General features: G+C 42.8%; 1 protein-coding gene across 1 annotated transcript in view; it reads left to right on the top strand.

Moving 5' to 3' along the window:
- LOC102209893 (calcium/calmodulin-dependent protein kinase type 1D-like) overlaps window positions 1-12,272 on the top strand; it is an 18,163-nt gene extending 5,891 nt beyond the window's left edge. Inside the window, exons 3-13 of the mRNA XM_005749886.1 lie at window positions 1,348-1,473; window positions 1,600-1,674; window positions 5,360-5,498; window positions 5,671-5,794; window positions 7,091-7,166; window positions 8,771-8,883; window positions 10,163-10,241; window positions 10,796-10,883; window positions 11,035-11,387; window positions 11,663-11,744; window positions 11,831-12,272. Coding sequence (XP_005749943.1) covers window positions 1,348-1,473; window positions 1,600-1,674; window positions 5,360-5,498; window positions 5,671-5,794; window positions 7,091-7,166; window positions 8,771-8,883; window positions 10,163-10,241; window positions 10,796-10,883; window positions 11,035-11,387; window positions 11,663-11,726 — 1,237 coding nt within the window. The 3' untranslated portion in view covers window positions 11,727-11,744; window positions 11,831-12,272. The remainder of the gene's footprint in view (window positions 1-1,347; window positions 1,474-1,599; window positions 1,675-5,359; window positions 5,499-5,670; window positions 5,795-7,090; window positions 7,167-8,770; window positions 8,884-10,162; window positions 10,242-10,795; window positions 10,884-11,034; window positions 11,388-11,662; window positions 11,745-11,830) is intronic.
- The last annotated feature ends 3,831 nt before the right edge of the window (window positions 12,273-16,103 follow it).

Genomic DNA, 16,103 nt, shown 5'->3' on the forward strand with positions numbered 1-16,103 from the left:
AATACCACCTTTTTAAACGGTAACTGTAACGGAATACAGTTACTCATATTTTGTATTTTAAATACGTAACGGCGGTACATGTATTCCGTTACTCCCCAACACTGGATACTGGCTTCACTAAATCAGTGAAGAGCAGCAACGTATTAAATTAACGTTAGGAGCTGTTTAAGAGCGAGTTAATAAACCCGTCACAGAGTGCATGAGTAAGGCTCCTGTGTGTGAGACGTCAGTCTGAGAACATCCTAGCACTGCTTCATTACAGGATTAAGTGTCTGGCTGCCTACACTTGTGAATGGATGTGCTGAATGTACTTAAAGGCAGGTGTTATGAACAGGTGTCGGCGTCTGTGTGCAGGTCAACACGTGCTGTTCCTCAGGAAATGTAGAGCAGATTTGTTGTACACAAAGTCAAATGAAGTGGTGTTTATACATCATTCTTCTAGCCTCAGTCATCATTCAAAGCACCGCGTTGTATGAGACGTGTTTATTGATTCATACACACACACATTAAACAGTGTTTATCTCATAGCCACAGCGACAGCTGATTTAGAATCAAACATGTTTGGATGGTGGAGCCAGGATAAAAACCACACAGGAAACGCAGGAACGGTTCGAAACCAGAACTTTGCTGCTGTTAAAGTTCAGTCTGGTGGTGGTGGGGGGTTGGCATCAGTGTGAACGTAAGGAGGTAATTGTTGCTTTACTGTTAGTTTCTCAAACATACCACCAGATGGTATTTACTTTACAGTAGGTCAGGGGTGTCCAACCCCAGGCCTGGAGGGCCGGTGTCCTGCAGGTTTGAGATCTCACCCTGGGTCAGCACACCTGATCACATAATTAGTTCATTACCAGACATGTTGAGGTCATTTAGCCATTTAAATCAGCTGTGTTGGATCAAGGACACATCTAAAACCTGCAGGACACCGGCCCTCCAGGCCTGGGGGTGGACACCTGTGCAGTAGATCATTCCTCCACTGTGTCCATTAGTGCTCAGCTGAATCGCTTTCTATGAAATGATATGATCGAAGGGTTTTGGTCTTGGATGATGTGCTTGCCACTGTCCTAATTAAACTTAGTATTTCTTTCACCACTTTGAATTTTACCTGTTAAAAAGCAAACCCAGTATAAATGCTTTCAAATGAGGTAATAAAGAACTGGTGGAGCTTATGTTTGAGCAGCTAGCCCCTGCTTGTTCCAGGGGTCTGCTGGATCCATCGCCCTGGGAAGATGTTTCTGTAGATCTCTGAGAGGATTGTAAGAACAAACAAAATAAAACTGTTAACCAAGATAAAGTTGTTTCTAGCATTTGATCAGGCTGTCATTAATCCTCTTTGATGTTTTTGCACAGGGACTCATTTTCAGAGGTTTTCATGGTGAGAGAGAAGAAAACTGGGAAAATGTATGCTCTGAAATGTCTGAAGAAAAAACATCTCGCCCATAGCAACCTAGAAAATGAAATAAATGTGCTGAGGAGGTAACAAACACACACACTTATTCAAATGTGTAATGAATAAAGTCTAGCGGTGACTAGTTCTGCTGCCTAACATCAAAGGTTAAAGAGAATAAGAACGAGTTATCCTCCTGCTTCTTACTATTTCAGGATAAAGCACGACAATGTGGTGGGGCTGGAGGATTTCTACGAGAGTCGAACACACTACTACCTGGTCATGCAGCTGTAAGTGGAACTGTTTAGCTGACTTTCTATTAATGTTTACCTTGAAATAATGCAACACTGACAATTATTACTGCAGTATAATCTTACATTAACAATGCGAGTACACAGTGTGTACAGAACAGTAACAATTCAGCCTTTTTTGCTAAAATAGGCTGAATTATTGTTCAAATTGAATAAATAATATTGGTACAAACTAATATAGCTATGTGTCGTTCCTTCATGCCACCAAGCCTTTAACCCCTTAAAGGCTAAAATGATTTTTTTAAATGGAGTTTATTGAACCATCTGATAACTTGTATTATTACCATTCTTTGCTCATTATTGGCTGTTTTCCAAAATACACCAAGCTGTTATATTTCAAATCAAAAACAAAAAGGTCGGCTTTAATCTTTAATCAAATATCCACATTCTTCTCTTTCCATTTCTATTTGCATTGTTCACAGAACCACTGCGGCTGCTATAAGACAGAGATGTCTTCAGCTGGCAGTTTAATACAGAACATCCAGTTCTCCTTAATGATGTGCTGTTACTCCTTAGGGACCCCCATTCTTTGCTGCCACAACTCGTCAATAAACGGGTCCAAATCCAATATTTTACCACCTTGTATGGATGAGGCGGTTGTAGCAGACCTTTTACTATCTTTACACAAGAAACTTTAAATATTTAGAAATCCGTGTTAGAGTTGTTCAGCCTTAATTTTATTCTGTTGCATAAGTCGGGAAAAGATGATTTAAACTGCTGGATCAGCTTCTGCATATCACTCTGTGGATGGATGGCAACAGTTAAATGGTTTTCTTAAAATCCATGATCTTATCTCAACAATCCCAGTTGTGCTGGAGGCTGTCTCAGCCACCACAGGGCTGGGTACATGCTGGACAAGTCTATCACAGGGCTAACAAACAGAGACAGACACCTACAGCCAGTTTGGAATCACTAATTAACCTGAGCTCACTAACTGCATGTTGAAGGGAGCTGGAGTATGTGGAGAGGATCCACGCAGACATGGGGAGAAGTGCACACAGAAAGGATTTGTACCCAGGACCTTGTTGTTGCGAGGCACTGCTAACCACTGTGACACTGTGCATTCAATGTTACACTTTACAAAACCCCAAATCTCAAGGAGGTCTACAAGCACGAACATAGAGTCAAACACCTTAAAACACATTGTTTACCCTCAGTCCAATTCACTGTGGTTAGAAAGTGAGACGTGCACTTTATCAGCCCATCTATCCACAAACACCACTGCTTTCACTGCTCTACAGCTTCAGCCTCCTCAGACTTCATCATCAACAATAAAACATTAAGCTTCACGTCTTGGAAAAATCAAAGGAATTACTCAGCTTTATTGCTGTGCTAAGGAAACTCATAAACACACAAGAAAAGAAAACTTTGAGCTAAAGAACAGGAAAACATAGAAATGTGGAATCTAGCACCTACAGGTGAACCACAGAACTGCAGAATACGCAGCATGACAATGCAACAACAAGTAGACGGAGACTAAGGACATCAATGCACACAGGGTAACGAGAGGATGGGCAACAGGTGGGAGCACAGCTGGAACTAATACAGACTAACAGGACAGGAGAAGCAAAAGTGAAGACTGGACAAGAGACTCAAAATAAAACAGAAAGTACAATAAACACAGAGACAAACACTAAGATGCTGGGACAGGACAGAAATAGACATGAGGAGAAGGCTGACTAAACGTGGAACGTGGAGCACCTATAAGGTTTCTGTTGTCATGGTCGACTACCAAGTCTGAGCGACGAAAGCAGAGCAGATGTAGAACCCTGCGTGGCAGGCATGGGTGGAGGCAGAGACCCTCAGATGGCTTGGCTGGAGGCTGGTGATGGTGGCGGAGACCCTCGGAGGACAGAACTGGAGGCTGACGAAGGCGGCAGAGGCAGGGACCCGACACAGACGGAGGTGCCCTGGTACGGGTGGAGCAGGGCCAGACGGCCACACGGTGACCTCTGACCTGGGCAGAGCAGGACCTGAAGGTAAGAGATTACCTCAGGCTCGGGTGGAGCCTGACCAGACAGTGCAGAGACCTCTAGTGGGACAGGACCAGACATTGTGAAGACCTCTGGCAGAGCAGGACAAAGTGGCGTGGAGAGCTGTGGTGGAGCAGGACCAGGTGGCAGCAGTAAAAACTGCTAAATCTTACCAGTCCAAAGAAAACCCAACATTTACACAACTGTGTGCAACTACATTAATACCCGTATCACATCTGGAACATGACCTCTGTCTGTGCAAAGTCTGATGTGAAGTATGTAATACTAGATTACCACGTCTCCTCACAATGTTCATCCCAGGACACATGTCAGCGCTACAGTAACAAAACTCTACTGCTAATGTTCTCTTCACAGCCCGAACTATTGCAGAAAGAGCCATCCTCCAAATCCTGGAATCAAAAACATAACCTGAGCGTGTTACAGTGGAAAATCTTCTATTAGATCATTATAGATAATCCCTATGTGCACCTGCATGTGATGGATATGGAAATGGGAATATGCATACACAGAATTCAGCTACGTAGTACTTCACAATCTATTGCTTGCTGCTGCTGCTGCTGCTGCTGGTAAGGTTAATAGTATAATTATAATGCACATATTTTCCCTCAGCCCCCTCTCTGTCTTTCATTCTGTCCTCTTCATGTTTAATGTCTCAGTATGGAGGACTTCTGAATGTAGACATGGTTCCATGAGAGGGGCCTCAGGTCACTCTGCACTACTGAGCCTCACAAAATATCCCCTGAAGTGGACCAGTCATCCACTCATGAACAGGGGGCTGGCTGCATCACCAGCAGCAAAAGGAGAGGCGAAGGAGACGGGATGTCTTCAGTGGCTTGCAGGGGACCAGGCCTGGCACTGGCAAAGAAAGTGACGGGACCACTCAGGTCTCGGTTGGGTGGTGAGGGATCCACAGGCACTGGTGGAGCAGGAACCATGGATTCAGGGCGCTCAGGCACAGACACAGGGGGAGCCATGGACCCTTGAGGCATTCTGGATCTCTCAGCAAAGCAGACAGGTCCCACTGCAGACTGGGGTTGTAACAGTGCTGGGTGGGACCCTCCAGATTGTTAGGACGCACCGGTGTGTGTGTGTTGGGCATTCAGCCAGCTCGGTTTGCACAAGCTACACTGCAAAATCTCCAGTGTTACATTAACACTGGAGAGTGTCTATATGTGTCCACTCTTTTGAGTGTTAAATGAACACTTTTGTTGACAGTGTTGTATGTTTAAAAGTAACCTAGTCAGTTTTCAAGATTTACAAAGACTAGCACTGAGCAGTGCTGATTTTCTAACACTGGAATATTTCTAACATTTTGAGTTATTTTCCAGTGTTAGAAAACCAGCACTGCTCAGTGCTACTTTGGCCTTAGCGGTGCAAGTTTCTCTCCTTGTTTGTTAAACAGAGAACTGGGGAAATGGCAGTACTGTATGCAGTTAGTGAGCACAAGGGTGCTGATTTCAGATGGCTCTGATTCACACAGATGATGGACAAACCTGTCACAGGCACATTTCCTAAATGCTACTCGAAGTCTGTTTGCACAGCGGAACAACATTTTCGGTTATTATATCATTCGATGGACCATGGTCGTCCTTAGTCTACCGTCCTGCAGAAGTTCAGAAGACCTGATTGCCAGACATAAACGCTGATAACTCTTCTTCTGTTTTGTGCAGGGTATCAGGTGGGGAGCTGTTTGATCGCATTTTAGACAAAGGTGTTTATACTGAGAAGGATGCCAGCAAAGTGATCAAACAGGTGCTGCAGGCTGTCAGCTACCTGCATGAAAACAGCATTGTGCATAGGGATCTTAAGGTAAGACTCAAAAGAGCCACCATAACAAAGACAAACATGCTCCCAGTAGCAAAGTGAAAGCCACAGATGTTGACATGTTTGGTAAAATGACTTTAACAGATGTTTAATGAGTGTGTTTGAACATTTTAGGTACGTTTCTGTATTTCATGTCTTGCTTTTCCTGTTCTCTCAGCCTGAAAACCTGCTGTACTATAATACAGATGAGAATGCAAAGATTATGGTGAGTGACTTTGGTCTGTCTAAGACGCTGGAGCATGGAGTGATGTCTACAGCCTGTGGAACACCAGGATATGTTGGTGAGTTAACCATTTCTCTGCATATGTAATAGACTGACATACGTACTGTTTTTCCCTCTGCAGTGATAGACCATTTGTACATTGTTGCTGTGGGAAAGCACCATTTTACTGTACTACAGCTTAATACCACAAACAATTACTTTGGTCAAAATCTCATCACACTGGAGCAAGAAAAAACCCAGTTTTCATAAATCAGACAGTTATTGTGTATGTGCTGAATGACAGTACGTAACCTCCCAGGAGTCACTGGGTGGGGTGCTCCATCGTCCTGCTGAGAGGCTTCAGTGCTCATGTGGGCAGTGACAGCACGAACTGGAGGGCTCGTTTTGATTTATTGTGAACGTAACGAGCAGGTGGAGCAGCAGGAAGGGAACTCTGGTCAGCTCTGTTGTTTTTTATGTGATATATAAATAAACTGGACTTTGATCTTATTATTATTGAAAATGTCGTGAAATCGATCCATGTAGAGCAGAGTCACAAACCACCCCAGAAAAGTGCAATCAAACGATGAGTTTATTAACAGCCTGGAGAAAACATCAGCATATGTCCTCTGACCAAAATACAGGCTGTGGACACTTATACAGCAGTGGGGTACACGCCCCCCCATGGCGTCAATGACGGATAAAATAGGTTCCAGACATTAGTCACAGTTAATGGTACATCTTGTACATCTTTAATGGCTATAAACAGACATAGAACTTCTCATTTTGATAACACCTTCCATACAAGTAATAATCTTAAGCCCTCAGGGTCTCTGAGGCTAATTCTTGACTCTGCTCATCTGTTACCAAGTAGAATAAAATGCAACAGGTTTGCAACAAGAGGCTGGAAACATTTGGGCCTCTGCTCAGGCCTATTCCTAGATTAGATGTATTATATGTACTGTAAGCATGCATTGCAGTTATCCTTCTATGTTCTAGTTTCCCTCAGCATGGATCACCTGGACAGTCACGCCAGTGAAGCTTAAGACCCTCAATGAACCGAACATCAACTCAAAATAAGCGCAGATATGCAATGTGTATAAAATACTTCTAACCGTACCTGTAATAAAAGTTAACATAATGGAAGATCCTCAAATGAACATCCTCAATAAACAGCTGTAATGCAGTATCAAGACTGTGAGAAACATTATTAGATGGAATAATGCTGTAAAAGGCAACTTTTTGCCTTTTCTTTTGAACCATATATTAACTTAGCTTTAACATATTAGCTTTAACGAGACTTTTTCTGGAGTGGAAACAGTGTGTTGTTTATAATGGTGCTTATATTGCACGTTGTTTGTCCTGCTTTCTGCAGCTCCGGAGGTTTTGGCCCAGAAACCCTACAGCAAAGCAGTGGATTGCTGGTCAATTGGAGTCATCACTTATATTCTGTAAGTACAGGCCTGCACGTTCATAATAACATGGCTAACTGTATACATGAATATTCACTGATCATTTATGGAGAACTGCGAACATTCATCAGTTATTGATTTTATTCATATTCCAAAAGTCAGAAGTACATGAACACTTGTACAATATTAGAGTCACCACATACTGCAGTATTTACTTCCACTGTGTAACTGTGGCTCCAGCAGTAGCCCGGTCACTACGAGCTGGAAGGTTGGGCACTGAGCACGAAGCTGTGTGCCCCAAAGCCCAACAGTGTGAAATATAAATAAGACCAGAAGGATCTGTAAAGCTCATCAACTCATCAAAGACGGGATCAAATGATCTCTGCTGTAAAAGCATCCATACATCATAGAAAATCGATCAAATGTTGAAAATGAGACAATTTACTAATTTTAGAAAAACATCAGCTCATTCTGAATTTGGTGGCAGCAACAGGTACCGAAAGGTTGGGCGGGGCCACGTTTACCACCGTGCAGCATCCACACTTTTCATAATGTCTGGGAGCTGAGGAGGGAGTCGTTTGGATTTGGGGAAAGGAATGTCGTCCTCATCTCGTATGTGAACGTAGCTGCTGTCGTGGCTCTTTGTCTGTGCAGAGCCTGCAGAAAGTGTTGCGTGGAGGGGAACGCATCTTCTCTGAGCTTTGGTACAAAGATGGCAGCTGCATTTCCTGATCATGTTCACAGAGAGCTTTAGTTTATGGCGTGGTTCAACAGGTCACGACAGAAGGATGCTGTTTTTAACTACGCACACAGATTTCCCCAGTTTCCTGGAATCGTTTGAGGATATATTGCACTGTTTTTCTTTTCTTTTGTGGCCCTCTACCAACTTCAAGTGAGAAATGTTGCTGCCATCATATTCAATGTATCCATCTCAAATAGCCAGTTTTTGAACTTTTCCAGTTTGCATGAATATTTGTACTGTTTATGAGACTGGGGAAAGCTGCAGTCAGCTGGATGATGGAGCATGCATCAACATATGGTATAACTATATACCATTCATGTTTTATTAATGTGTGCTCACATGAACTTTACAGGAAGCCTGGACTGTTTTCATATTTTCACTAGCCAGTACTCAGACATGTAATGTATCTGTCTCAAATTACAGCTCCTCAGTGAAAGTACTTTTATATTTAATAGTCTGTTATGCTCAAACGCTGCTTCACAGCTCCGTGTCGATAGTCCATAAAAAGAAGAAAAGGGTTTGATATATGAAGCTGAAATTTCACAGCCCTCACTATCAATGTTCATATTTTCTGTTGTAACATTTTTATCCAAATCAGAGATGGTTGAGCAGAAGGTGGATTTGAGACCCAACAGTGTCAGTTTAAGCATTTCTTTGTCCTGCTGTGTAAATCAGTGCAGCTTGTTTCACGCTGCTTAACAACATTTCTGTGAATGTGTTTGTGCTGAAAGGCTTTGACCGCTCTGCCCGTTTACTACAGTAGCTGAGGAAACCCAGCAAATTGATGAAACCCGCGTCAGGGCATATTGTATAAATGTCATATAAGCATGACGATGGCTGCTAAAGTAATCCAGAGTTGATCCAAATCGGCGGTAACTGAAAGGCTGTGTGTGTGCTGCAGGCTCTGTGGCTACCCTCCATTCTTTGAAGAAAACGAGAAGCGTTTGTTTTCAAAGATCATGAGAGCTGAGTACGCCTTTCATTCGCCCTTCTGGGATGACATCTCCGAATCAGGTATGCTAACAGCTACACACCACAGTTTTCAGTACTGACCCTCCTCTTTCCTTCATTAGTACTCGATGTAAATAGCTGAGACTGGGTCAGATAAACCGCAAGAAATATGACAACCAGTCCTTTTTCTAACACACTTACATTACACTAGGTTGCACTGTTTCACTATCATTTAAAGAGGGAATTATTCATGTGACTGTACAGACTAAGTTCCAAACCTGGCAAAAATCACATGCAGGATCTAAAATCACAGCTTCCCGGGAACATTAGCCTGACACTGATCCATCATGCAGATGTCAGTATGAGAACAGTGCAAATCTTGATCCACCTCGTTTCTTTATATTTGACCTCCAAGGAACCAGACTTTCTTGTCATTTTCGCCCCTCAGCTGTAAAAGTGTCAAGTGTAGACACTCAAGTTTGTGCAATAACTCAGCAATGAGGCAACTTAGGAGCTTCAAAATGATACCACAGGTGTATCTACTAAAAATCTTGGACCAGTTTGAATCTCAGTGACCTTGCAATGAAGGTCAAGGTCAGAGGTCAAGTTTTATGAACATCTAAAAGGAACAGTGAGAAAGCAGACAGACACGCTGACATGACTGGGAAGATAGAAATCCAAACAGACCAGACACGGAGATGCAGGGAGGCAGGAGTACTCCACCCAACAAAAGCCACAGCAGAGTAACACGAGCAAGCAAACATCAGCGTGGTCTGTCCTGAATACAGGGAGCAGAGCAGTGATTGTTCCAGCTGTGGTGGCCTTACTTTTGTGAACAAACACAGCATTGCTTATCCTCTTCCTCTTTGAAAAACTCCACTTTGAACTCATAGAATTTACATCAAACAAACAAGCTTTATTAGTCACATACACAATCATGCAGAGTACAACATGCAGTGAAATGTTTTGTGTGCGAGCTGCGGACAGGCTGCAGACGTAGCCGGGCCTTTCCAGGGCTTGGTTTTAACATGGGCCATCAATCTGCTCCGATCGCTCAGCAACAACAAAGCACTTTCATCCAGGACACTGCTGCTTTTCTACAAGTCAACCTTCTGTGTGAACTCTAGATAATCTTGTTGTGAGAGTCCAATCAATCAGCAGCCGTGTTTGGCACCACCGAGCATCCTCCTGTTTGTGGGTTCACACGTTCTCTTCATATGCAGGTGTTCCTAATGAAGGGCTTTAGATGTGTTTTCGAGAGCTTTAATAAAACTGTGTGTAACATAGAGGAATCATGCTACTGTACGCTGAACTGAACTCTGTCCATATTATGTGTCAACAGCCAAAGAGTTCATCAAGAACATGATGGAGAAAAACCCCACTAAACGCTTCACCACTGAACAGGCACTCAGGCACCCCTGGTTAGTGCTTTGCCTCTTAAACGTCGTAATGTTTTGGACAATGATTACACATTTTAAACCACATAATCAACATGTGACTGAAGATAGCTTTCTGCTTGATTTATGGACAAAAGTATCAGCTGTTTATGAATTACAGTCTTTTTCTGAGAGACTCAAAAGTAATTGGTTAGTTGATATAGAAGCAGCTTCGTGGACACGTGAGAAACTGATCTGGTCTAATATCTGGGGTTCATTCCAAGTCTTCAACTATTTGGTTGTCAGCAGGATGAAAAACCAAAATAAGGGAGATAGCAAACATTGTATGATTGGCCAAATCAACAATCATTCTTAAAAAGAAGGAAAGTTATGGCCAGCTATGCAAGACAAAGGCCTGAAAGACAGAAGACAGACCTCGGTTAAGAGAGAACACATTATGTTTGTTTGTCTTACTACTTTTGAGCCTCGGAGAATGTGGAACAAAGACTAGCTCTATCTGCCCGATGATGGTGTACAGACGCAACATTGTCCAAATACCCAAGAACCTAACTGTACGTCTGCTCATGTTACCCTCGCAGGATTGTTGGAGACACAGCTAGAGACCAGGACATTTATCAGTCTGTGTGTGAACAGTTGGAGAGAAACTTTGCCACATCCAAATGGAAGGTAATGGCTAATCAGGGCTCTAGAGTGCGACCAAATTGGTCACAAATGCGACCAAATTTTTCAGTGGTGCGACAACAAAAAAATATTTGGTTGCACCTGTGCGATGCAGGCTGCAGCTGTAGTAACTGCTCACTTTGTGGATCTCCAACAGCAAGCCTTCAATGCAGCCTCTGTAATCCAGCACATGAAGAAAATGCAGTTGTCCCACAGCGTGCCCTCCACACCCGCCCTCCCCATACCGAACATCAAACCAGAGTCCTCGTCCCAGAACGACTTGGAGCCTGTGAGAAGCTGCCAAGATCAGGCAGACCCCCTTGACCCCAATGGAAACCCTGTCCAGTCTGCTAGTCTTCTCTCCTGGAGTGACTGTGACCTGGAGACAGGACTGTGTCCTTCACTGAGAGCCAGTCAAAGCGAACCAGGAAGTCCTCTCAGCACTGAGGAGTCCAGACAAGTTCATACCTTCCATTCAGAGAATGATGCTCTCTTTTTCCAGTCTCAGAGGTAATTAAACTGCTGACCCCTTCCAGCTGCCGTCTGATGTATCAGATAGAGAGAAATAACTAGAATTAGATGGCCAGAGTAAGGAGCAAACATGCTGTTTTAGGCTTTTCCAAACTGCACTACATCTTTGTTTACTTTGCTTCTTTTATGTGTATATTTATACTGTTTCAAATGATGCTTAAATTGGTAAACTGATTATTAAGACCTCCAGAGTGATGCTTTACATAATTTGCCATCCATTAGTTGGCTTTGAATAAATCCTGAGTGTGTTGCAGGCTCGATGCAGTGGCTCCGGGGAAGGACCAGCCGCTTCAGTCTGGTGTGTGCTGCATCATGTGATTTGATGACGAGATGCAGGTAAATGGCCCCGTGTGTATCCACGTTTAAATGTCAGCTGTACTTAACAGCCATAACACCCAAACCCCCTCTCTAATATTGTGCAGGCCTCTTCTTGCTCTGACCCATCAGGGCACCGACAAGGAACCTTTGGCGGTGTCCCGTGGCGCCTGGCACATCTCCCGGGTATTTCCTGAGTTGTTCCTGAGCAGTGTCTACAGTGTCCAGAGACCACAGCTGTCTACCAATGCTTTAGAGGGATGTGCTTGATCAGCAAAAATATTTAGGTGGGAGGTACCAAACAAGCAAGTCTGGCTACCTGCCCACGACGTCTGGGTGCAAGCTTTTGGGCAGTGTCAGGTGACGCGAGGTCGAGAGACTGTCACGCCCACAGTTGAGAACAAAGGTCTTAATATCCAGCCTTATGCGAACACTGATCAGAGTGCTACATAGTGTTTCCCCATTTTAATAATAAAGCATTTTCATTATTCATCAAATATACATTGATATAAGTCAATATACAAATAAAATAAAAAGGAGTAAAAATGACTCTTCTGGTGGCTTACTTTCATGTGATCTTTAAACTTGGAGTGTGAGAAGAGAACTCTGTCGCCACACCATCATTACACTTGGTTTTCAATGAAAGGTCGTTGAACACAGAACCATTCATATGCGACCTTGCTGATAGTTGCTGGTCTTAATGCTGGTCGTGCATAGGTGTAAACTTTGAGTTTATATGATGGATCACAGAGTGACCTGTGTGTGTGTGGAAGACGACACATCTCAGAGAATATCTGACCTGTACTTTGCATGATTTACTAAAAAGAAGTTTAAATAAAAGAACAAGCACAGAGTTTTAAAAGGACGTATTCCTCTGTATTTGGAGTAAAGGGATTATGTTACAATGCACATCATGTGAGAATGTGCTGAAGGCTAATCTGATTAAAGCAGAATTACATAAACTGAATGAAACATGAAATGAATCACATCCACGTGTGATGGTATTTCTGTGTTAAATAAGATTCAATGAAGTGATTTTAAAGGTCAAGTTTAAACTTTGTGTTAAATCATGTGATTGGACGATGTGACGTCCAGTAGAGCGGAGGGAGAAAGGGTCCGTGTGATGTTGTGTGAGAGGAGCAGATGTGAGACAGTAGAGGGGAACAGAGTCCAACCTGTGAACTGATTTGGTCATTTGTGGCTCGTCATCACGTCGCCGTGTCAGACGGTTCGTTCAGAAGGATTTCGACTGACATCATCCTTCACTGAATGCCCACCTGCTTTCCTGTCCAGTGATCATCATCACGGGGATGAGGAGTGTTGGCTTTATTAAAGTACAAAACCCCGCTGGAACACAAGACCAATAACTGCACGACAAAACAAGGCAAGAAGGCGCTCTGCGTTTGTGGCTCACGAAGGAAGGATTCCTTCACCTGAACTCAGCTCACTTCGACTGATTCCTTCACTGCAGCTCTTTTTATTGTCAGCAAGCAATCAATCATGAATATGCAATTACAAATACACGTGACCTTCTTAAGCAGGCATCTCTGAACATCAGTGTCTGTATTCTGTCTGTGCATGTTTCCAGCTATACTATCCATAGACATACGACCTTTCAATGATCTTAAACTGTGTGTATGAGGCATGCAGAACAGCAGAAGTAAGAACAGTAACGTGCAACAGGTGTTGTCTCAGACGAACATTTAGTCTTGCACTTTGAAGAAACAGACTAAAGCTATCAGGAAATTATCAGGTTGAGGCTGCTTCCTCTCATCTCATGGTACACATGCACACAGAATCTAATCAGACCTAATGAGGATGTGATTTTTATCAGCATACAGATGATTATATATTTCTAAGCATAAATGAAAATATAAAAAATATCAATTCCAACATTCCCTCCTGTTTGTCGTTTGTGCCAGCTATTCGTAATATATAATTTAGTGAATTTTACAATTTAAGAAAGTTAAGCAGACTTGGGTTCAAGATGTTGTTGATGTGGCCCTCTGATGCAACTCAGGTTTCTCATGTGGCCCCTTGTAAAAATTAATTGCCCACCCCTGGTGTAGAGGGTGGAAATCAGCCAGGACAGCTCATGAAATATAATAATAATAATAATACATTTTATTTGAAAGCACCTTTCAAAACACTCAAGGTCGCTGTACAGAGTAGAATAAAGCAACATAAAAGCAAGCAGTTTACAGAATCATAAAAGCACAAGACATAAATAAAATAGCAGAGTGGAGAGGTTATGTGGGTATGTGGGTACATTTATTTTGTACAAATGGGATTTGAGCTTGGACTTAAAGAGAGAGAAGGAAGAGATGTTTCTTAAATCAGGAGGTCGGGAACTCCAGAGTCGTGGAGCAGCTGAAAGCTCCCCGTGGTGGCATAACGGGGGGAGGGGACGGAGAGTGAAAGGGAAGAAGAAGATGTGAGACACAGAGATGGGGCGGTGATCTTAACCAGGTCAGAGAGATATGGAGGAGAGAGATGATGAACAGCCTTAAATGTATACAAGAGTATTTTGAAATTGATGCGACCGGGAGCCAATGAAGCTGCTGCAGAACAGGAGTGATGTGGTGGACAGAGGGGGTCCTGGTGATGATACGAGCAGCAGAGTCCTGGACGCGTTGGAGCTTGTGGGTGGATGTTTGAGTAAGACCAAAAAGAAGTGAGTTACAATAATCAGTCCGGGAAGTAACAAGGCGGTGGACAAGAATGGCAGCGGCATGTGGGGAGAGAAAAGGACGGAGACGATTAATGTTGCGCAATTGGAAACATGCAGACCGAGTAACGTTATTAATGTGTGAATTGAAAGATAGAGTGCTGTGGAGGATGACACCCAAGCTTTTCACAGAGGAAGAAATGAAGACTGGCGAGTTATTGATAGTAACAGAGAAACTGTTGGTTCTGGATAATGTTGATTTAGTGCCGACCAAGAGGAGCTCGGATTTATTACTGTTGAGTTTGAGAAAATTAGAAGAGAACCATGACTTTAGTTCAGCTAAGCAGAGGGTGAGGGAGGACGGGGAGAGCAGAATCAGGTTTAGTGGACAGATGCAGCTGGGTGTCTGCTTACATATTATTGATTTCAGTTGTGTAAATCTACAAATCACACTGTAAGATAGAAACCCCTGCTGAGCAAAAGGAACAAAGGCTGCTCTCAGTTTTGCCAGAAAACATCTCGATGATCCCCGAGACTTTTGGGAAAATACTCTGTGGCCTGTCTCTGCTGCTCGTCCTCAGAAATGACGAGTATCTCAGCCTTCCACACAGTGAGCCTTTTCTCCTCATTCAGATTGTATCATGGACTTAAGATCTGCTGTTTGATCTGTTCCTTCCATCTCTCCTGGTTTATTTCTCACCGATCTCACTTGCTGCAGTGACTACAATAAAAACATCCTGTTTGTGGAACAGCACGTGTGTCTGATCACTCTGCACTGCACGCTCAATACAAATCCCACCGCCAGTACGGACCTCAGTCACAAAGAGAAAGCCTCAACACAAAATATGCACAATACATGAATCCCAGCTGTCATGATGTGCACCAAATTAATCCTGTTTTTTCTGTCCTTGCAGCGCTTTCTGTCATCTAGAGCCAGTTAATGTCTCCAGATCAGCCCTAAAGAAGTGCTGATCTTTGAAAATGAATCCACTGTGAGTGAGTGGACAAATGTCATTGTTTTTAAGCCCCACAGATACAATCATAGTCTAACTGTACAATGCAATGTAGTCCAAATAACCCAGCACATATACAGCAGTGAAGAGACAGAGGGGTCAGTGAGCAGGGACCTTTCAACATGCTACAGTTTAGGTTTTACCTTTGGCAGAATCACACTCTTACTTTTCTGTGTTCGTGTATTTGAAGTGAAATTAAAGCTAATTAGAGCTTAATGGCATGAAAGTGAAAGTGGAAAGTGCTAAAAATACAGAATTATCCTTTCAAGTGAATCTAAATATTTTCCTTCCTCTGTCTAAAAGAAGCTTCGTCTCCTCTCTCTGTTTATACCAACTCTACTGTCTGACTGGCTTTTGGAGACTCAGATTTGAAGCCAAACAGAAAAATTGATTGATTGAATCTTTATTTTGAACATGTTGAAAAAGTACAACAACATAGAATTAAAAGAGACAAATGAACAAAGCAAAACAAAAGGAAAACGAGCAACCACAACTCCAAATAACTTTCATGTTCAAAAAGGAGCAGGAAGAAGCTTATTTAATCCCTCCCCTTTTCCACTATCTACTATCAATAGACTACAGAAATACCTCCTTGCAATTACATTATATGTTATGTGTAATTTTTATTTTTATATATATACATATATGTTTCTATCTATCCATACATACGTATATACACATACGCACATATACACATTT

This window comes from Pundamilia nyererei, unplaced genomic scaffold (assembly GCF_000239375.1).
Source record: "Pundamilia nyererei isolate P.nyererei 1_Seehausen unplaced genomic scaffold, PunNye1.0 scaffold00257, whole genome shotgun sequence".
Lineage (NCBI taxonomy): Eukaryota > Metazoa > Chordata > Actinopteri > Cichliformes > Cichlidae > Pundamilia > Pundamilia nyererei.